The sequence below is a fragment of the Gallus gallus genome, chromosome 1 (assembly GCF_016699485.2).
Source record: "Gallus gallus isolate bGalGal1 chromosome 1, bGalGal1.mat.broiler.GRCg7b, whole genome shotgun sequence".
NCBI classification, from domain to species: domain Eukaryota; kingdom Metazoa; phylum Chordata; class Aves; order Galliformes; family Phasianidae; genus Gallus; species Gallus gallus.
Genome location: NC_052532.1, coordinates 108,684,340 through 108,706,838, shown reverse-complemented (window position 1 = coordinate 108,706,838; position 22,499 = coordinate 108,684,340). Strand labels below are relative to the sequence as shown.

The window sequence follows — 22,499 nt, the reverse complement described above, 5'->3', positions numbered from 1 at the left end:
TCTGCCAGGGAAGTTGGAAGGGAACAGATTTCTTTAAACTGAACTTAAAACAATGTAGTAAGAAGTACATATTGTTGTTACTTCAGTTGTGTAAGTTTTAAGGAATATTCCACTGATGTTGGTCATTTCCAACCTAATAGGCTGTAGGCTATTGATGCTATTTAATATACCTTTGGATACATTTATCAAAAAATCTTTTTTTAGATAACTACTTTAGAGTATATAATTGGAGAGCGGAGACCACAATGTAAAGATGATACTATGGTACTGGTAGATATGTGTATGTTCAGCTATGATGTGTATTACTTTATCTAGTAATGTTGTAAAACCTATCTCATTTTAATTTTTTAGATATATTTACTTTCTTCATCTTAAAACCTTTCCAGAAGAGCCAACCTTCTGAAACTTGCACCTCTCACTAAATAAAAGCAATGTAATGCTACACAAGGGAATAGATTGTGTATACTTTGAAATACTAATATTTTCCTTATTTGCCTTATTGTTTGAATTATACAGTAAGCTCTTGACAAAGAGAACACTAGACTGCAGTTGTTCAAATACTGTGCATTCCAGAATTCGTATCTTGTTTGTTTTTGTTAAGAAACAGAATCAAATCCCCCCAAATGTTTCAGATCTGCCGTTTTCTTGGGATTTCTTTTTCTTTTTGGCCAAGTGGTAGGTAGAGTTAATGCCTAGTTTTGGTACTTTTTTTCTGAAAATTGCAGTAATTTGTCATAGCTCTAATCTTCCATAGCAGTAGCCGTGAAAACCAGCACATTTTTCTTTCTTTTCATTTAGTGAGATCAAAACAAAAATTGGTACATCGTGATGGTCTCAGAAGCAGTGTAGGAAAAATGTGAGCAATAACCAAGTGCTAATGAGACTTCTTTTCTTCATTAAGCCTTGTTGTGTTGCACTACTTGAGCTTAGTGCCTACATAATTACTGGTTTTATTTCGGTGCTTACTAAAGCCAAATCACTTCAGGCACCTTTCAGATGTTTGATCATTAAAATAGTCAGAATTATATACAACTCCAGTTTTCATTGCAAAAGTGAGGCTGTCTACTTACACTTACTGCTTCTGGCTGTTTACACTGACCATAAGTAATTTTTTACATTGTGGGTATTTTTTCTTTCCTCTCTCTTGCCTTTATTTGAACTCTGCATTGCTTGAGAGCCATCCCTCAAGTGAGATGGGCAGCTGTGCCCTCTTCACTCCATGTTCTGCTGGTGCTGAGTGTGGTACCGGGGTGGGAAGGGCTGCTCCAGTTCTGTAGCTGGGACGCTCCTGTGACTCAGCCCAAGCCAGTGTTGTCTGATATGATGGGCAAACTGTCAGAAGGAATATAGTCAAGTTGAGCTCTTGTCCCTACGGGTGGGAAAATCTAGCACAGTTGTGAAGTAGCGTTAGTGCAGCAAAACGCTTAAATTGTGCTGCATGTTGTACAGTGGCTTAGCAACCCAAGAAATCCAAATGCCAACTGGCTGTGCTGTTGAAATGGTTTTTAGTTCAGGCAAAGATTTGCTCAAGACAGTCATTTCCAGAGCCAGGGTTTTGCTCCTTCCAGCTATTTCCAAGAGTATTTACTGTCTTGGCTATGGTTTGGAAATTTCTTCCATTTCTGCATTTTCAAGTGACCTGAATTGTTCTCCTTCCATGAAGTTGCAGAATAAGGGCTTGTGGTTAGGGGAAGAATCACAGAAGAGTGGTGGGAAGCACTAAATTCATGCTTCCTAAATGGAAATGCTCTTATACCACAGTGCTGTATGATCTGGAATGTAAAAGATTCACCACACTAATATTACATTTTCTCCTTGAGTGGGTGATGGAGGTGATTTGGAAACATCATGTCTGGGAACTTGGTTTTGTTTGGTATTTCCTAGCTAGGAGATATGATAGTGCTCAGTACTACTAGTCTGGTTAGTGGTGTCTGGAAGAAGTCTGTTTTTCAGGCAGGGGTTGTTCCACTTGTCTTCACGCTCTGCTTATCTCCTTGCCCTGGTGGGCAAATTTTGCCTTTTCCTCTAGTAGGAAAGCTACTGAGCAGAACAGTGTCTATGTTGGAAATGGTGTGCTACCCAAGGTTTGACCTAATTTTTTTCTGCATTTTATTTTAATGCCAACATATTTAGTAATGTTTCTGTGTGACTTACAGTAAAACCTAGTACATCATGTGCTGATGCCTCTCAGCATGTATTTCAGATGCCTGTGCATGTTACTACTGTTACAAACCTACTGAAGGTACCTCGGTAGAGAGCTCTACAGACACAGCCTAACCCTAGCCATCCATTCTTATATTTCTTTTGAGAAGACATTGTTTCTATCAATATTCAGTCCTTCAAGGAGAACATACTTTTCCACCATGTATGGAGTATGGAGGAACACGGGGCATTAAGACTTTTTCCTCAGCTTTCCCTCTCTACTTTGTGTCCTCTGATAGTTGAAAAATACGTTTGCTGAACAAACCTTTATGCTCATTATAGTAGTACAGCAATGGGATAGATCTTTAGGTAGTACATATTCCATCCTGCTTTGAATGTACAGAAGATTTTAGTAGTGTTAGTTTTCTGGTATGATAATAGAGATGCTTCTAATTTGTAAATGTTTCTGCGCCTGCGGCTGTTGCATTTGAGCAAATCCTCACTTGCTGCAGCCTAGGACCTAGCAGCTCTGCTGTCATTGCTGCACTTACCGTTGTGTTACACATGGTAATAGATGTGATGTGGAACAACAGAACAGAAAGGCGGGGGGTTTGCTTTCAGCAAGATTTGGTTATTTATTTTTCTTATTTTTCCCTATGTAGTTTCCTATCGCTTGAGATTTGAAAGGCTTGCTGGGCTGTGTGGAACACTAAGGCCAACCCTTGCAAAAGGCCTCACCCACATGAACTGACAGTCATCCACATACATGTTTCTAGTATAAGAAAGACATGGAGATATTAGAGGGGATCCACAAGAGGGCCACAAAAATGACCTGAGGTCTGTTCGATCACCACTGCTATGAAGAAGGTTTGAGAGAGTTGGGGTCGTTTAGCCAGGATGAGAGAAGGCTCTGGGGAAACTTCCTTGTGGTCTTTCAAGATATAGGGCTGGTTGTTTGAGGCTTTGAGAATCCTGATCTAGTGAAGGGTGTCCCTGTCTATGGCAATGGGGTTGGACTAGATGATCTCTAAGGGCCTTTCTAACCTACTTCATCATTCCATGAAAAATCAGAGAATAAAAAAACCATCCCAGAAGAGCATCTATTGTGGCTTAACTGACAAGCAGCTCAACACCAAACTGACCCAAGTGGAATGGGGGAGAGAACTGGAAACAAAATAGAACTCATGAGTTGAGGTAAAAGCTATTGACTAAGACAGAAGAGGAAAAGAGAAAAATGCAATGATCATATGCATATCTGCAGTGTGCTTACCTACTGACACAAGGTCTCAGCACCCACCAACCAATGCCCAGCAACACCTAGCAGTAGCTGGTCCTTGGCAATTTCCATAGTTGCATGGCCTTCCTCCTGGTGTCAGGTGGCATGATACAACTCTTGGACTAATTCAGGTACCTGTTCTGCCTCTGTCCCACCCCTTGGAACCCCACTATAGAGGCAGTGGCTCTTCATGCCTGGCCTGGCCTGGCACTGCCTGTGTTCTCATTACTTGGCAACAACCAAACATCACTGTGGTATTAGCACTGCTTTAGGTGAAACCAAGAGAGTGTCCCAGCTGTATTCTGAATCCTCATGAGAATCTTTCTAAGTTATTGTCTGAGTGTTTTAGCTTTCATCTGGAATGTATAAAACATGACCAAGAAGTTATTGGGCTGTTAGATTTCTGCTGTAGTTGACTCTTCTGGTCTAAAATAAATCCTTGTTCACATCTATGTACTGTCTTCCCCCTCTGTTAGTTTCCTTGAGAAATTTTGTTTATTTTACTTCCATCTTTGTGTGAAAGAGATCTTAAAACAAAACAAAACAAAACAACAACAACAAAAAAGAGAACAAAACAACTCTGGCTTTTTCCTGCATGAGTTCAGTGAGAAGACTGCTAGTCTTTGTCTGCTGCTGTTTGGTTCTAAAGCTGTCATGTTAGGATGTGATGCATGTGACTGGAAGGTGCTAGAAGCATTAGGTCAGTTGTAGTGTTTTTCTAGACAAGGCTCAGACTGAAATCCACTAGATCTCAGCCAGTGGTCCTTGTAAGCAGTTACTCTGTTTACAGAAAATGTGATAAATTTGTAAACCAAAGTAAAAGCGATATGAATGTTGTATTTTTCAGAACTCTGTAATGTTATATCCCTACTGCTCGTTTACAGATTTTAGAAACAAAATTATAAATCTGAGGGTCTTTCATTTCTGCGTGGTTGCTTTTGTTCATCTTGCAGCATGACCCCCATGAGAATAGAAAGTGGAGCTGAGATTATGAGTGGGCTTCTCAAGAAGAAACAATGCATATGTTTTTCCCCCAGACTGGCAACTATTTATTTGCCTTTTACTTAGTTTATCTTTGTTCTTTTAAATAAATAAGAGAAAAGAACATACCTGCATCTTAGTGTGGTAGTTTATAGCCTAGAAAAACAATGCAATGCCTATCACACAGAGCTTGAATGAAAGGCTAGGTATTCATTATTGACAATGAAAAGTAAGCATTTAAATCACAAGCAGGCTATTCCTTTTTAGATGATTAAAGTCTCTTATCACATGCATCTATTGCATTTACTACTCAGCATTAGCCTGTGTGCTTCAGGTCTCTATAATGCAGTCTACTAGAACACGCATTTCTCCCCCTTTCAAAGATGTAACTCATTTGTGAGTTCCACTTCTTCTTATGGCTTGACCCAAGGACCCTTTCTATTAATTGTGGAGGACTGCTTTGATTTAATGGAGGTTGCTGTCCTGTTAGACTGATAATATAGCACTGTGGGGTTTTTTTCTGTCAATTTTTTTTTTGCAGAAAAAAAAAATAATTGCATACTTAATTATCCTCATTAGTGGTTCTGATTTTGAAACTGATTCAAATGAACACTATTTTGGATTAAAAGGTTGAGCTCTGGCATATTGAAGTAGAGTACCAATTAGAAAAAGTATAGTCAATTTTTTTGTTCCTTTTGGGCGTTGTGTAATTTTACACTGTTTAGCTCTATAAATACTGGCTACCATTACACAACATGTTACATAGGAAATAGTTCTGCATTTAGAGATCACATACTGTGGAAAGAATTTTGGCTTCCTAAATGCTACCAATTACATAATCATGTACATTACAGAAGTAGAAAAACTAACTGGCTCATCTAATGTGCTTAGACAATGTCTTTTTAACTTTTTTTTTTCCCATTGCTTTATGATGCTTTAAGAATTGTAACAATTTACATAACTACTTGAACAACAGAAAGCCAAACATTTAAGATATGCTTTCAACTTAGAAATTTTTGTTTTATCCTGGTAAGCCCATTCTCTGGGATGACTACTGAAACCGAGCAAGTGACATTAGTGAATAACTCGATAGTTTTTTTTAGATAACAGCTCTGAAATGTTGCATTTTGCAAATTAATACTCTTCCAGTTCCGTTGGAGCCTTTCTTTAGTAGATATAAATAACTGATAACTGGTATATCCTGTTCTTTCTTTAGGCTCTCTGTTCCTGCCCTTATTCTTTCATGTCCTCCCTTCAGAAGGTGGGAGGAAGATGTTCTGGGGAACAGGGCAAGATTTCACCTGAAACTAATCCACACCTCCTTGTTCCCCAGTGGAGTCCTCCCCATCTCCTAGAGCACCCTTTGTCACTATACCCTGATATCAAATCTGGGAGAAATCCCTAGCAGAGAGTGAACAGATTCATTTTGTCATCTGGTTTCATCAGGGTCTCTGATAGCCACCACAAAGAGAAAGTGAGGAGCATTTTAGTTGCATTCAGAGATTTCAGGTTTCAAAGCACTATTCTGAGCTGCACTGGGTCTCTGCCCTTGCCCTGTGCTGATGCAGGTCTGCGCAGATTGTGGGATTTGCCTCAAGCCTATTGTCATGGTTTTAGGATTTTTGTTATCAGTATTCCACATCATAATATCATGTAGAGCACTGGGAGTTATAGAGTTAATGCTCCAGTTCCAGGTATACCTGTCTCAGAAGAACTACGTATCCCAGAGGAGTGTTCGCTGTTCTGTTTCCCTTCTGTGTTCAGAGGGAAAGATAAAACTGTTTGCAGGTTTCAAGATGTCCCTTTTCCTTTTTTCCTTTTCTGCTTGTCTCTGCAGTGTGCGTGCTCCCTAGCTGTCTCACCTCCAGCGTTAGAGTAAGGCCATTGGTTTGGATTTTGTTTTTTGTTTTTTTGGTTTTTTTTTTTGGACACTCTCTCATTTTATTTATTATCTTCAATTCCAGTTGTATTGTACTATATTATGTTATCTTGCATTCTGATATCATATTTAGTAAACTTACTTTCCTCCTCAGATCATTGCTGCTGTTTTGTTTTTGGGCCCATCTTTCTACCCTTTCCCCTTCTCTCCTTTTCCTGGGGTGTGGCTGCATGGGTCCCCCCACCCCATTAATCATGTAATGGGGCCAAACCAGCCCATAAACCACTGGCAGCTCTCAGGGTGACCTGTTGAGAACTACTAGAAGTTCACCTAGGTACAGCTCTCATTTGGACAAGTTAGTGTTCTCATATTGAAAAATCAATGGAGAAGATTCTTGTTCCTGCTTGTTCACAGTTTAGGAGGCCTTGGTAAGAAATATTGGAGAAACTTGTTTTGTTGGAGCAATGGGTGCTTCAGCATTTGTTATTGGAAGATGTATTTTCTGGGGGGAGGAGTCTTTTCTTTCAACTGTTATCATGAACACCTGTTGCCTGAGCACAAAAGTTATATTCTGTTCTGTAGGTGGTAATAACTTCAGGCAGTTTTTTTCCCCAGCTTTTCTCAGTAGCTTGTGAGAAAGTAGTATTGATCGAGTAGGTCAGAGTGGGTAAATATATTCTTTCCTTGACTCCATTGGTGACTTAAAACTGTCGTGTAAGGTGGTATTTAACTGGTGCTTTTTTATCCACTTATATTAGTGTAATAATTTAAAATAGTCATCTATTTCTTAATTATACTTGTAATGTCATATCAGTTTGTGCTATCTATTTCATTTTTTTTCCCCCCATATTCAAGGTATTTTGTGTCAATTTTCAACATTCTGTCATCATTTTTTTCTCTAGTGTTGTCTTCAGTTCTTTTAGTTCTTTTTAGTAACGTATAATTTGGAGTCTGATCAGACCATCTTCATCTAGCACTGTTTTGCTGTACTGTGGGCGTGAAGATGGCTATGTTGTTTCCACTTGTATCTTAATCCTTGTGTGAGCTGTTTTACCTTCCTCTGCAAAAAATAAAAATAAAAATAAAAAATTGTGAGGAATGTTATATTCTTCTTAGTTTACAGAAGCATAAGAGGAGTCAGGATCTGAGCCAAAATTGCAAGAGGTTGTTAATTTTACTCTTGCTCTAATAAAATGTATAATATTTAGCTATCCTATACTTCAGTCATTAGTTAAAACCCCTAGAGGGAGACATGATCACAGGTGGATTATTGTAATTCCTCATTACTCTGATCTTTTCATGATAACTGAAGTAATTTCTCTAGGTCACTTCACATAGCCTGTTACTTGATAATTGAGTAGTGATAACGATATTAGTGTTCGTAGGTGCCCAGTCTTTTTCCTTTTAATATAAATCTCTCTCTCTGTCTCTTTCTTTTCAAAAACAGGTCAGTAACAGTGATACAGGAAAGCATCTTGAAAAAATTCATCCTGAATAGCAACACAGCTCACCAGCATGGCACTTTGCAACATGTCCAGACTATCTTTGTCTGTGCTTGCACCAAATAATCTTCATATTTGTGATCAATCAGAGATGAGGAGAAATAAATCTTCCTTTGTTTTTCAATCGCTATTAGTTTAGGACCAGACTTTCCTCTTCCATAAACATCACAGGAATAGTATTTAGTTTATGAATAAGTCAGGGAAAACAGTGTAAATATAAGAATCAAGTCATTAAGAGACTTTTTCCTAACATTTTTGAACCAAAAAGTACCACAATTCCTTTGTGGAGATAAAACTGAGACTTTTAATAGTTAATTGCAGGATATAGAAAGAGGGCTGAGTAAGAATTTGAAGAATAAAGAGCTAGCCATAAAAACAACAAATATGTTATTTGAACTTCATAAAGCTAGAAAGAATATGATGAAAAGGAAACGAACAACACCAAGCTGCTGTAATATATTCTGGCACCCAGTCGTACAAATAGAAAATTTTCTTATGATACCTTCAATATCTGAGTAAGTTTTCACTTTTGAGGTTGTTAAGGTGAGGATTCTTAAATGTGACATAGTCTGGAGGGGACAGACACAAGGAAGTGGGGAGGAAGGGAAGAGTATGATCTTCCTTGGACTGGTAGCTTCAGTTTGCCTTTGCATGTCATCTTTCATCTCTGTTACAGCTGGTGCTGATCCCTCCAGGACACGAGATCCTGCACAGAGCAAGCCCAAGCCTGACTCAGTATGATAGTTTATGTAGCATCTTCTCCCTCATATCTTAGTGACATTTCCTTCAACTCACTAAAAAGGAAGATTATGAAGAAACAGTTCCAGCCTATTTTGTCTTGAGCAACTTACCACAAAACCTCGGCAAGCAATACCTTTGGAGGTAAAAAAAATCCAAAGTGCTATGTGCTAGGATGTTATGTAAGGCCTTCAAATATATACAGCATATGTATATGTAGGTGTTGCAGTGTCCTGGAAGCCTAAGGAAAGGTACCTACTAGGTAAGAGTAAAGGAAACAAAAAGCCAATCCAGTCTTAGCCACCGAGTTCAGGCACAGCAAATTCAAAGCCCAGCCTAGATCTTTATACCTATGTCTGTGTAGTCTGGTTATGTCCACTGAGACTAGCTGGCTGTACAGCACTCAGGCTTACTTTCTCTTTCTGAGTGTGACTGATTTGCAGCCCCACTGATAAGCTTGCCTTGAAATAAACCAGATTACTTGACAGGAAACTTCTCAACTGCTAAAAGAAATTTTGTATCCTGCTGATGCATTCAGCACTTTTCTAGGCAGAGCATGGCAGTGCTGTCCTCCTTGAAAAGGAAGAGAAATTTCTTTAGCTATTATACTTCATCAGTTCACCTTATCACTTCAAGTAGTTGAGTCTAAGAAATTTTGACTGAACTTGCAAAAAGTGCATCCTTTCTTCCCATTCTTGTAGGAATAAGATTATGGTATCTGTTTAACCTGAGATTCAAGCTTTTCTTGTCCTGTGTCTATCAGATCAATAAACTGTTAATGCGTACCTCCAACCACATGAATAAGGGCAAAGGCCTTCACCCGATGGCCCTGAAATGCTTACAGGTGCAGACTGTTTGTCACCTTGACATTTCCATTGGGACACCCACTTGTTCTGCTGAAATGCAGAACTGCTGTTTCCATCAGCTGTTATTGGTTTCAGTAATATATAGTCATAGAATATCCCAAGTTGGAAGAGACCCATAAGGATCATCATTCAGAAGGAATCTATGACTTTCCTCCCCTTGACTACTGATTGATGTAATCTCTTCCAAAGTGCTGATATTTCTTTGTCCAGGCCAAGTGTAATCAAATTCCACTGCAATTCATTTCCAGTCTGACTTAGATGTGCTGTGGAGTCCATTCCTGCAGAGAAGGCTTTAGGGAAGACCTATGCCTGTTTGCTTGGGCCTTTGTCATTTTAGCCATTGCTCTGGAGACAAAGCACTTTAAAAACCTTGTTTTCAGAGTAGTATTTAGGAAGTTAGTAGAACCAGTCTGATATATTTTTCCCTTTCTATTCTTACGGTTCCTTTTGTCATCAGCTATTTCTGTTCATTCTTTTATAGCTCTAACTTTCATCAGATTTCCCTGTCAATCTCCACTGCAACTTTTAGTTTGCACTTGCTGCTGTTTACTGTAAAATGCAGTGTTTAATTGGATTGCATTTTAACATTAATTAACATACAATTACATACCATCTTTGACTTGTCTTGGTTTCAATTAGGTTTGATATATCACTTGTAGTTAGCTAAATAACAGAACTTTCTTCCTATGGAACACTGCTGAGAAGTATCCTTAAAGGATTCTGAAATCCCATTTTTGTCATTGAATGTATCTAAGTAGCTGGTTTTTCACTACAAAATGTATCTGTATTGTCAGCACTGTGTGTGTGTATTATAATGCTGCAATTATTTTCCAGGAATCTTAGTGTGTTTGTGACTGCCATTAAGATGAATGCGTACCAGATGCTTCTTTAAAATGAAGCACTATTGTATAGGCTGATGGATGGAAAGTTTGTCAAAAGTATTCAAAGCTTCTACCAGAGATACAAAACAGCTGGAAAAAATCATTGTTATGTGCTAGTAGCATGAGTCTCTAGTTTGGCTGTTCTGCATTTTGATTATAGTTAGATTCCGTAGAAGTGTCGATCATAGCTCCTGTTATTCTTTATTTTTATGGCATTTGGAATTTCTTATATACCTATTTATTCTTAGCCAGAAAAACTACTTTTTTTTTTTTTTTATGTGAATGTCTCTTGAGAAGCAGCATGGCAAAAAAGTTGGCCAATATGAACTATATTTATTACTTCTATGCAAACGCCTTTTTGGCCAATGGAAAGTAAAAGGCCCTGTTGATTATTTCCCTTGTATTTGAAAGAATAGCTTGTACAGCAGATGAGCAATGCCAATTTTATCTTTTTACTTCTCTATTATGTTACCAACAATACTGTTCTGTGCTTCAGAGTACATCTATAATTAGCACTGTATTAAGTAAAAGTGGCACCATCTTGTTCAGCTGTGCTTCCTCCTGTGCTTAGTCCTATTATGCCTTTTTTTTTTTTTTTTTTTTTTTTTTTTTTTTTTGCTTTCCAGAAACCCAAGTTTCTACTAGAATTGAGCCAACTAGGATGAACTAAATTATTCTGAGTTAGCACCTGTCTCATCTGTATGCAGGGACTTCTTGGCTCCAGTGCATGAAATTTCTCCATTCTAACTTTCCAAGTGTCTTTCATCCTCTTATGTGATGTCCATTTATTCAGCTGTCTTTGTTATGCCAGATGTCTTTCTCTATTGCCCTAGGAGAGTCTCTCCTACTTCTTTCATTCTAGGGCTTCCCGGAGCCAGCCCAGTCTCTTCTTGGATGGATTCTTCTGACTGTCAGTACCAGATGATCTGTTCTCACCTTTTCTCTCCTTCCCTCTGAATGTCTGGAGAGAGGAGAAAATAGTCCATTTTGTGCTTCAAGCTTACTGTAAAACTAAGTGGCAGAGGTAGAGAGTTCACTTCATGACTTCATGTTAAGACTGACAATTATTTCTGGAGGACAATAGCAGACTAACCCTGAAATCAGTCTCACTGGACTGATCCATTGTAAACACGTTTTTAAAAACTTCTTACCAGACTTGCATGAGTAAATCATGTCAGAATTCACTATCTTCAAGACATTGTGAAATATGTATGTTTCTCTGTGTGTCTCAAGGAAAACTGATGGTTTTCTGTAGTTAGTTTTATATACAAATGGACAATAGGGTGGTATTGTTCATAGTGTCACCCAGTGTTTATTGAAAAACAAGAACTTTGACTTATGCTGGTAGTCTCTCAAGCAGAAGACCATTAGGAAGGTAATTCAGATGGAATGTTTGGAAATCTGTCTGGAGTCTTCAAGCCATCTGAGTAATAGCTGAATAGCCTATCGAAGAAGTATTCAGAAGAATGAGGGCTAATCTTGTGTTCTGACCAATGCTAACTTCCTACTGTGTGACAAAATCTGCTGTTTCTGGTTGGGAGGGGGACTACAGTCACACAGATGGCAGAATCACCATTACCAAAAAAGTATGCCTTTGTTTCATAGTCTTTGTTAGAGATACCTGACCCATTAGAAAATGTGTCTATTAAGTTGCACCTGTATTAGAAATATGATATGTGTTGTTATTAAGTAGTGATGGTGAATTTTCACCGTTTGTGCAATCTTTGTTATTCGTGCATCATTTTGCCATGTAAATATGAATTTATAACAGCTAATAGAAATGGCCCGTGCTTTAGGTTTTCAAAATATCTTTTTTTTCCCTTTTTTTGTCTTGCAGTTTTCAGTGAAGATCTACACGCCAGTCTATATTTTGTCAATGCATCTCTGCAAGAGGTAGTGTTTGCTAGCACCACAGGGACATTGGTACCCTGTCCAGCAGCAGGGATCCCTCCGGTGACGCTCAGATGGTACCTAGCAACGGGTGAGGAGATCTACGATGTCCCAGGGATCCGCCACGTCCACCCCAATGGCACTCTCCAAATTTTCCCCTTCCCTCCTTCAAGCTTTAATAACTTAATCCATGATAACACTTACTATTGCACAGCTGAAAATCCTTCAGGGAAAATCAGAAGTCAGGATGTTCACATTAAGGCCGGTAAGTACAGCCTTGTTCATGGCTCAAATGGGCCTGGGGAGGGAGGAAACTTGTGTGTTTTGAAAAGTAGTAGCAATTGTGAATCAAAGGAGGCAAGAAGGATAACCTCAGAAATCCTTATGATTATTATGTGAAATAGTGTATTTTTTTTTACCTTTTTTCCTGATTCGCTTTTGCTTTGATGGTGAAAAATTAGTTTTCCAAAGATCACGATCAGCTGAGCTTCCAAACAAGCATAAGGAAAAATGAACCAAAAATGAAACAGTTAATCAGACCATGCTTACTCATTAAAAAGCTGTGAGAGACAAGGATGTAGTCTTTGGGTTTGGTGTAACAGTTGGAGAAAAAGAAGTAAAATGCTTGGCTAATCATGCCTCTTTTTAGGTGCTTGTGTTGAGTTGTGTCTTCTTTTGAGGGATAAACTTGTGTCTTTTATAACAACTTAGCAAGGGGTTTTGATACATAGTCAGTACTTGGTGTTTAAGCTAAAACATGCAAATTAGCATAATGATTTGTATCTATTTTCTTGTGCTGACTGTATGCAGTCTGGGTGAATAAGTAGGGAACTATGCTGGAATCAAAATCAGGCCCTTTGCTGCAATATGTAAACATGATTGCATACTTTTTGAAGGTTTTGTCTACTCACTTCAGTTAATTAAAATATTCAAACGAACAAAAGCTGGTCTGGAAGCTGACCCTTGCCTAATGCAAATCCTTATAGCCTTTGTTGGTGGTGAAGCTGTGAGTCTTTTCTCAGAAGTGTCTTTTCATTTGAGATATGCCTTCACAGGATTCATGGAGGGATAATTCTGAACAGTTACTAAGTAGACTTGACTTCATCATCTTATTTATTCTACTCTTTTTAACAATGAAATAACATTCAGATATTTCTAGTTTGTAAGAAATTGGAAGGTAAGACTGAAAAAAAAAATCTTAAAAAATTTCATTTATCTTATTCAAAATTTAGTGTGAAATAGTGCTTATTTTCTTTTACAAGAAGCAACTATGATAAGCAAGCTCGCATGTTACATGTATGTGGAATTTCTACAATGACTTATGCTTCCTCTGAAAATACTTCGTTGTTCACAGACCAAGATTGAAAACCACAGATTCATCAGATTATTATTTTTTTTGTAGCTCTTGGTTTAACTTTGATGGATTTGCTAATGTTATATCTGGCAGAATTATATTTTAAGAGAACACATTTTTGTCCTTTGTGGATTTGTTAATGTCCACATCTGGGATAGCATTTTTTCCCAATATGTAGGAAAATATTTTGGCAGCTTTTTCTTTTTTGCAGTATTAGTTTCCAATATTTCTATTTCTTAGATAAATAATTTTGTTAGCTATGATTTAATGCTTACTCAATTGGAGAAGCATACAATATAGATGATAGGATATGGCTATATCTGTTGCACAACTTTCAGTTTTTCCATGGAACTCCAGAAATCTTCCTATTCTGCTTGAGAAATGAACTTCTCAAATGGAAGCAGGACATGTAAAAAGGCTTTGCAATGAGTTTTGCTCCAAAAGTAATGCCTTCTATTTTATCATGTTTGCCCATCATGTCAGAGGTGGATATTGGTGGTATGGAAATAGATGTTGAACCTTCCCACCAATATTTTATTATGTTTTGTTGCTATGTGATAAATGGCAGCAGAGGAGCAGTCTGACAAAATGATATCTGACATGGAAGTGTGTGTGAAGCAAAGGCATGTAATTGAATTCCCTCATGCGGAAAAAATGGCACCCATTAACACTCATTGATGGTTGCTGGACATCAGTGGAGACCAAACACTGGATGTGAGCACTGTGAGGCAGTGGGTGATGCAATTCAGCAGTAGTGACGATAGCAGTAGGGCACCTCCACCAGTGCAGATATTTATGAGCGTGGCATGCAGGCTCTTGTTCATTGCTGAATGAATGCAGAGCTAGTGGTGGTAACTAAGCTGGCAATTAGTGTTTTGTAGCTGAGAATTTGCTCTATCAAATAGTGATATTGTGCTCTTTGTATCTGTTGTAGCTTCCAGGAAAATAAGTAGGAGGCATTACTTTTGGAGTGATGTAGGCAGAGCTCCTTGACTCACTTTTTTTAGCCCCCTTTCTTCTCCTTTTTGGCCTCTTACCTTTGATCCTTGCATTTGAGATGTTGCCTCATATGGATAATATGCGACTTAGATAACAAATTAAACATGCTCCCCTACTTCATAAGAGCCAATATTGTGCTCTAGAGCTGTCACTGGGCTTTGATAGCAGATAACAGTTACTAGTGAGTCTTACCTTGAGTAATTCTCTGTCACAGGAAGTCTCAGGAAGATAAAATTTTTGAGGAAGTCTCCTATGCATACTAGTAGTTCATTCTCAGTCAGCTTGAGAAAGCCTGAAACTAACTTCCTTACTTCCCTAAGATATAAGGGTATAGCATTTATAAGATTTCAAGCATGCAGATGATTCTATTTGTGTTTTTTGAATATAACTATCACACATAATGATCTCTCCCCCCCTCAAAAAAAGAAAACTACCAACTAAAACAAAGCAGAAAAAAATGACAACAAAAGAAAAACCAAAGAGTCAAACCCAAACTCAATCTTCGTTCAGGACAATCCTGCATGGGAATAGAGGGGGGTGTGTGTGTGTGTGTGTGTATATTAGACTGAAGGCTAAAATTCTCATATAAACTCATGACTCAGAGGACTGGCATTTTCAAGATGATCAGCAAATCTTTCATGGGAGCCAGTCATTTATCCCTTGGAAGTAACTGAGGGCATCTCTGAAACCACAGTAATGTAAACTTCTCAAAAAGAAATGAATAAGTCTCTTTCTAGTTTCTGTGCCTCATAGATACTTTTTGTCCGCTTACTGAAATGATCAGCTGGGCAGTAAGATTTAAAATATGGCAGACTTTCAAAGTAATAGACCTTCAGCAACATGCTAGTGTATTGCTGCTAAAATAAAAAATCCCTTGTCTGTATGAGGTGGTTGGACTGTGAGCATTAGTCATAAGTCAGCTCCATAAATATGATTTATGTGCTCTGGAGCCATTCCCTCCAGTATAGAATAAGAGTAAGGGGCTGCTTTGTCCCAAGGCAGCCACAGTTGTGAAGTCATTATATTAAAGGTGCTTATAATATCTGTTCTGCCCAGAGTGTACTTACAGCGGAGTTAAGAAATGTAATTTCTGGTTCAAAATAAGCTGCAGACTCTTTTTTTGTTTGTTTTTGTTTTTGTTTAAATTCAGTGGATGGTCTTACTGTAGAAGATGGATTTGTCTTGATTTTATTTTAAGTGATATTTAGTTTATCATTAAATGTATTCATTTTTGTTTCATGCTCCTAACTGATATGTTGATAAGTACTGTTTGGGATTGAGACTGGGCTAGAGAGCTCCAGTCTTTCTTTCTGCAGTGGTTGCACTGGACCTGAAAACTTGCTAGTGTTTGAGTTTGTGAAAAGTACTTACATTCCAGTATGCTGACATTTTTTTCTTTAAAGACACTTAGTAGGAATGACCTTTAAAAATTCTAGTGCTCCTGGCATATAGTTCTTCAGTCTATAGTGAATCTGGTTATATGTAATGGATAGAGCATTATATGTGATTGTAGGCGGGGTATATGGGCAAGAAATATCACTGTAACATGGCAATTTTGCATTGTTATTTTGGTTATATTGCTGTGATGGAGTTCTTGCCAATAATTTTTACTTTCAGACCTATGCATGCCTTAAACACACGTGTCATTTTACCTCTATTCTCACTGAAACTGTTCCTCACTTGACCACTACCTTTAGCTCCTTAACTACGTTGTCTGTGGTAATTTCTTTTCTTGCACTTTCATCTTACAGTACTGAAGAGATCTTACATTAATGCTTGTCCTTCATTTCTTACCCACTTAGATGCTATTCATTACAAGTGGTACTACTTCTTCTCTGCTCTACCTTTTTCTCCGTTAATCACTGCTTACAGATTTTCACTACTCCTTCACTGCACCATTTCAATGTCAGAATTTTCTTTCTTCCCACTTATTGTACCAATGTAGCTTCATGGCCTTTGATTAATACTAGTTTAATGTGAAGAATTTTTCCTATTCTTTTTTCTTCTCTTTGGCTATTAAGATAATTCTTTTGTTTGCTAGTCAAATCACATCCTGAATTCCATTGCTTCCGTATGTTTTTAAAACAACTCCCAATCACAGCTACTGTTTTCTTATCACTCTTATTTTTCTCTGTGCTGGGCAATTGAATGCAGTTCTTACCTTACCTGCTATAATTTCTCTGCGCTTCTGAAACACAGTTGGTTTTTGTTTTGTTTTGTTTTCTGACTGTCACCTCCACCGATTTTCTCCTTCATTTCTCACTTATTCAAAATCCTAAATGACAATGACCTTCTCTTCTACCCTGTGGATGCCTTCCTTACCTACAGTAGCTACGTGTACTTTGTAGTCCTGGATAGAGTAGAAAACCATTTGTGACGGTAAATGTGGCATGAGAAACAAGGGAAGTAACAGAAGGTCTAACACAATTTACCGACAGAGTTTTGCAGTAACTGCATATTTATTTCTCCTTGTTCCCAGAATTAGTTAGGAAAGGAACACAGAAACATGGCGAAATACAGATTCTGAGTAAATAGAAAGATCTGGGAATGCTTTTGTACTAATTCTCAAAACTATTAGTCTTGCAAAACTATCATTTAAACATATTTAAAAAATCACAACCTGAGGAATCTTGATGGGGGAACTTTGTATTAGATGGGATGTATGATTATGACTTGCTAATGGAACCTATTCCTTTCTCTTCAGTTTTACGGGAACCCTATACAGTCCGTGTGGAGGACCAGAAAGCCATGAGAGGCAATGTAGCAGTGTTCAAGTGCATTATCCCCTCCTCTGTGGAGGCATACATCACTGTTGTCTCATGGGAGAAAGACACAGTCTCGCTTGTCTCAGGTAGGCTCTTACAGTTTTCTTTGTCAATTGGTAATGGCAGATGTGGTTGCTGTCTTTTCCCCAAAATACCTGCTGTTTACTTTGAGTCAGTTATAGACTGGTATGTCACCCTTTCAGTAACATATTTCATATTAGCATTGCTGCATCCTTATGACTGTATGTGACATGAGGGTTTTAGACAGCCTGGCTTTTTCTAGCATGCTTGAGGGGAAACTAACATGGTTTTTGTTTTATAGTAGATAAATAATCAGCTTCCTGGTTGCTGTGACAATGGGCTTGTGTTTTAACATTGATAAGAAACCCTTACATGCCAAATAAATTTGAGTGTCATAAAGCATGTGTTGAGTTGTAGTTGTTCTTCAGTAATAGTGTTACTTGTGGATTAGAATAAATTGAGTCTAAATTTTGTTTGGTTATGTTTAAATGTGCTGTGTAACTGGTATTCATGTCTTCATAATATTTTTTTCACAAATACCTTCATAGGTAATTCTAGAGGCTTAAGCACTTTGTAAGCAGTGTTGTAAGGCAAAAATATTCAAGTACAACAATCAATTCCAAAAGTTACACGCGTCAATTGCCAATGTGAGGCAATGCTCAAGAAGTATAGGGATTTCAGGCAAAGAATATCCAGCATTATAAAGCTTAAACATTTTAAGAAATTCATAGGAGGCTGTATGCATGCATAAAAGTATTTTCGCTGTGGTACATATCCAAATTATATATTACACTCAGCTCTTCTGTTGTTACTTATACAAATGATTTACATGCAGAAAGTTGAAGTATATTTTTTCAGGGTAATGCAGAATGGAAAAAGTAGTTTAAGTTGAGTGTTGCTGGAGAATATATTTAAGAATGTGTTTGTGTTTATGATCCTGCAATATTTAGAAACCTTTTTCCACTTCTCAGTAAACTAATAGTCTTTCCTTTTCTTTCTGACAAATGTGACATTGATGGAAATACTTATGTTTCTTTACGACTCATGTTCTAGATTTTATTTCTCTATGTAGTTTATGGATTCCTTACATAAGCTTGGGGTTTTGTTTGTTTGTTTTGTTTTTTGTTTTTTAATTTTCTTTTGGGGGGTTATATTCCATATAGTTCTATAAAGATTTGGCAACTATTTAAGTACCATTTAAGTAATGATCACTTGTCCTACACTAGTGGTGCACTGTTGAAGTTTGGTAAATCCACTTTGTATTTCTGTATTTTGGTCAGGCATATATTTTGCCCATCACTGGGCCAAATAAGCATTGCCACAAATATGTTTGTTATATCTGAATTGTAGAATTCACCAATGGAACAACTCAACCAACACTGAAAGTTCATAGTTAATAGACAAGCAAGCTTTCCATTATTCTATTTGTAACAGTACAGAACTATAATTAAGTTTATCTAATACAACAGTGGATGAATGTATTTATTTCCTTTTCTGACAGATGATGCATATACATCTGTATGTGAAGGGAAAGAATGTGTATATGTACATGGTTAATTACCAAAATATTTTTTCAAGTTTATTCATTCTGTAATAAAATATGCATGTTTTTTCTTCAGGAGTCAGGATAAGAGGACACAGGTCTTTGTAATCCCATCTTTAGGGAAGAAAGCATGGCATTTCTGCAGACCATCGTGACTACTATGTTTAAAATATTTTATTTCTGGTTAATCTATCTTGATTTTTATCCTTTAAACTTTTGGGGAATAAACATGCATAATGAAATTTAAGTCTATGTAGTTATATCTTTTTTTTCCTTAATGCCACTTCTGACTTTGGTTGACTAAGCTACAGTCATTAAATATCCATTAAAACACTTTCAACACTTAAAAACCAGTTTTAATTATCTCACAATCCCTTCATTTGACAGTTATAAATCTAAATGGAGATAAAATAAAACTCATTAAAACCTGCTTTTAAAAATCTCTGTTTAACATATTGGATCACGTTATGGAAAAGATTTACTTTTAGAGATGAAATCACAAGTTAGATTACAGGTTGATGCTACCTGATGTGCAAGGGCAAAATGAGATGGGAAAATATTTCTCTAGTGTAACCAGAATAGCTTCTAGATTTGTTTGTTCACCACTTAAATGCAGGTTGATAGTGAGCCTGCATGTGTTTCATAAAACCACTGCCTTGAGTTTTACCCATAATAAATTTTGCAATAATCTGGCCATGAACTCAAATGGTAGATATTGATCAAGCTTGTCTTCTTAGAATGCCAGTGCTGATGAATAGGGTACTAGACCTAACACAGCTATTGAGCTGTTTTCTACTAATGATCAATGTTCTGAGGAAGTGCATATCCCTGCTTATACAGTCATTATAAATAGGTTAGATTTTTTTTTTTTCCAGTGGAGAAGCTTCATATGGAAGTGGTACAACAGAGAAACTTTACTTCTGAAAGTCTTAAATCCCAATGCAATAGTTCCAAGTATAAATTAGAGTAAATATTTCATACGTCTGTCTGTTTGTAGTCCAGTTCTGACTGCTAGAACAGTGAGATTTTTGAACCAGAATCTTTTCTTTCAACAGTTTCTTACTGTTTTAGATGTCATTTCTTTCTGTGGAAATGAAACATTTCACATAAAAAGCAAAATTTTTATATTTCTTTACAGTAAAACACAATAATTAAACAACAACAGAACGAACACACCCAAAACAACTAGTTTTTAGAAAGTGCATTTAAGGGGCATATTCCTTAATTTTTTTTTTTAAATTATTTATTTACTTTGCTGTGGCAGAAGTATATTATCCTGAATACATCTGCCTTTGTACTGTATGCTTAGTTATCAGAGAGTGCAGTGAAGTTCAGTAATTGAGATATGTAATAAAAACACCTGGGCAGCTGAATTGTATGTTGTGCCTCCAGGTTGTTGCAAATTGTGTGTTGAAACCTAGTAAGACATATAGCTAGACCATTTCCAAGGAGTGTGCTGATAGGTCAGGCTTCTGCTCAATGAAATGCAAGCTGCCAATGTTGTAAGCCAATAATACTGAATTTCATGAAATATCCATGTTGAAAGACAGCTGTGGACTAAAAAGGTATGCGTGTGTCTGTCTCCAGGGAAATAACCAGGTAGCTGAGATTTTGCTCCTACACTTTGTACTTCTATACGATAGTAAATCTGTGGTTAAAAAGCATTTTCAGGATGTCTTCTTGGAGCGAAGGTAGTGGAGAAAAAGAATTTTAAATCAAGTCAAGAACAATCATTAGAATGAATCTATTTTGGGGAAAAATAGAAAACATCAGCTCCCAACAATAAAGACACAGAAATAATTTCACGCTAGGAAGAACCATTTTGAATAATTGTTAGATTAATTATTCAACTATCTCTGCTAAACACAGCTGTGCTGCACATCCTCGCGATATACATACAAGAACAGTGGCAGACATTTGCAGTTATCAGTCTACTAGAAGTGCATGAAATATATCACTGTCTCTGTGTCTCTTACTAAAAGGAATCAGACATTCCAGTGGTGTGTGTCTTGCCTAACAATCTCTTAGGTCTCGGTAAAATAGAAAACCAACAGTAATTTTGAGAAGTCTTTGAGGGCTAGAAAGTGCAAGTTATCACTGCGCAAAGATCTGCAGCTGTATCTTCAGGAGCCATTTTCAACTCTTGTCTGAAGAGTTCTGTGTTGTCAGTTGACTTTAAACAGAGTCTGAAATTCATGTGAATTATAAATAGTGTAATGATGTGCAGTTTTCTGTCTTGTATTTGCATCAGTCGCCAGCTCTTATGCATTTTCATTAGATGACACTGAACATAAAAGCTTAAATAATCCTCTAATGCTGTATGACTGATAGCTGCATATAGGTTGCTCAGAGGTCAAATTTCCTTTCCTTCTCACTCCTTTCCTTTACTAACCATTCCCAAAGAAATAGACTTTTTGAATCAGCGTTGTATTGATTGTGTAACCTCTGGAAACAGTACAGGCCCTTCAGGACCAAAGAATGCATCAAAGCATGTTCTTGCATGCAACAGTCATAAAAACAAGGGATATGGTATAGAAATGTGTCATGGTGCAGATTGTTCTGCTGCTGCTGAGCAGCCGTAAGGCAGATGGGAGACTGGCTCTTGGCTTACAGTAGTTGTTCTTCACACAGAAAACTGTGAAGCTGGAATGGAGAGGAAGGCAAAGACAAAATAACTGCTGATTCTGCTTTGTCTGGGTGAAAGCAAAGAGCAGAGTCTGTTCATGTGTTAATTAGCTCTGGAGAGCAAAGAATGGGTGTAGGGTGTAGAGGAAGGAGGGCAGAAAGGGGTTATTAAAAATAAAGGTTGGTATAAAGGGATAGAAAAAAGAAAAAGGAAGAACAGTCATAAACAAAGGGAAAGGCTGAAGAATAAATTTTGGTCTTTCACTGCATACTGTGTTTTCTATCTGGATGCCTCCTATCCTGATGCTGGTAACTATGAGATATTTTGAGTTTTTCCATGTATCTGAATAGCTTCCTGCCAAGGGCAGGATCATGAATAGGTCATGCCCTGACCTTTCTGAATTCCCATTTTCCTGTATAACGACATACTTTGCAAGAATCTGTCCAATTTATACATAGAATGCAACCGCTTAAAGAAGGCAGAAAAAGAGAGAGAGATGAATAGTAATGACAGTGCACAATGGCATATTCAAATCTACACAGAAAGAATAGCAGCTCGAGTGAAAGGTGTGTAAGCACGAATGGAACACAGCTCCCTGAAGGGTTGTGACTGACGTGCAGATGACAGCCGATGAGCCTTTCAGCCAGCACACTTTGTGTGGGCCAGAAATTAGACACGCTGGACGATGACGTGAAATGTCACTGTTGTACAGTGACCTCCATTTGATGTAATGTGTTGCATTATTTATTTACACACCATTCCTCAAATCCTGTCTTAAAAGGCTGGAAGGCTGTTGGATCTCCTCCTTCACAAAGGGCTTTTCTGAACTGCTGTGGTTTACAGCAAGCACCCAGTGTTTTCCAGTAGTTAGCGTGTGGTGGCGTATGCAATACAGAACTGTGGTTTCTGTTTGGACTGGGGTTGGAAATTACAGTGGTGATTCTCTACATATAGAGCATTCATTGCTTTTTGTTTTGTTTTGTTTTGTTTTTTCAGACCTGAGGATGGTATGTAGTGAGGGGAAAAAAATTCTTTG

General features: G+C 37.5%; 1 protein-coding gene across 2 annotated transcripts in view; it reads left to right on the top strand.

Moving 5' to 3' along the window:
* Positions 1 to 22,499, top strand: part of DSCAM (DS cell adhesion molecule) — a 463,922-nt gene that overhangs the window by 74,519 nt on the left and 366,904 nt on the right. For both annotated transcript variants that reach the window (XM_046940373.1, NM_001396519.1), the window contains 2 exons: positions 12,103 to 12,420; positions 17,213 to 17,359. In XM_046940373.1, the coding sequence (XP_046796329.1) occupies positions 12,103 to 12,420; positions 17,213 to 17,359 (465 nt within the window). The remainder of the gene's footprint in view (positions 1 to 12,102; positions 12,421 to 17,212; positions 17,360 to 22,499) is intronic.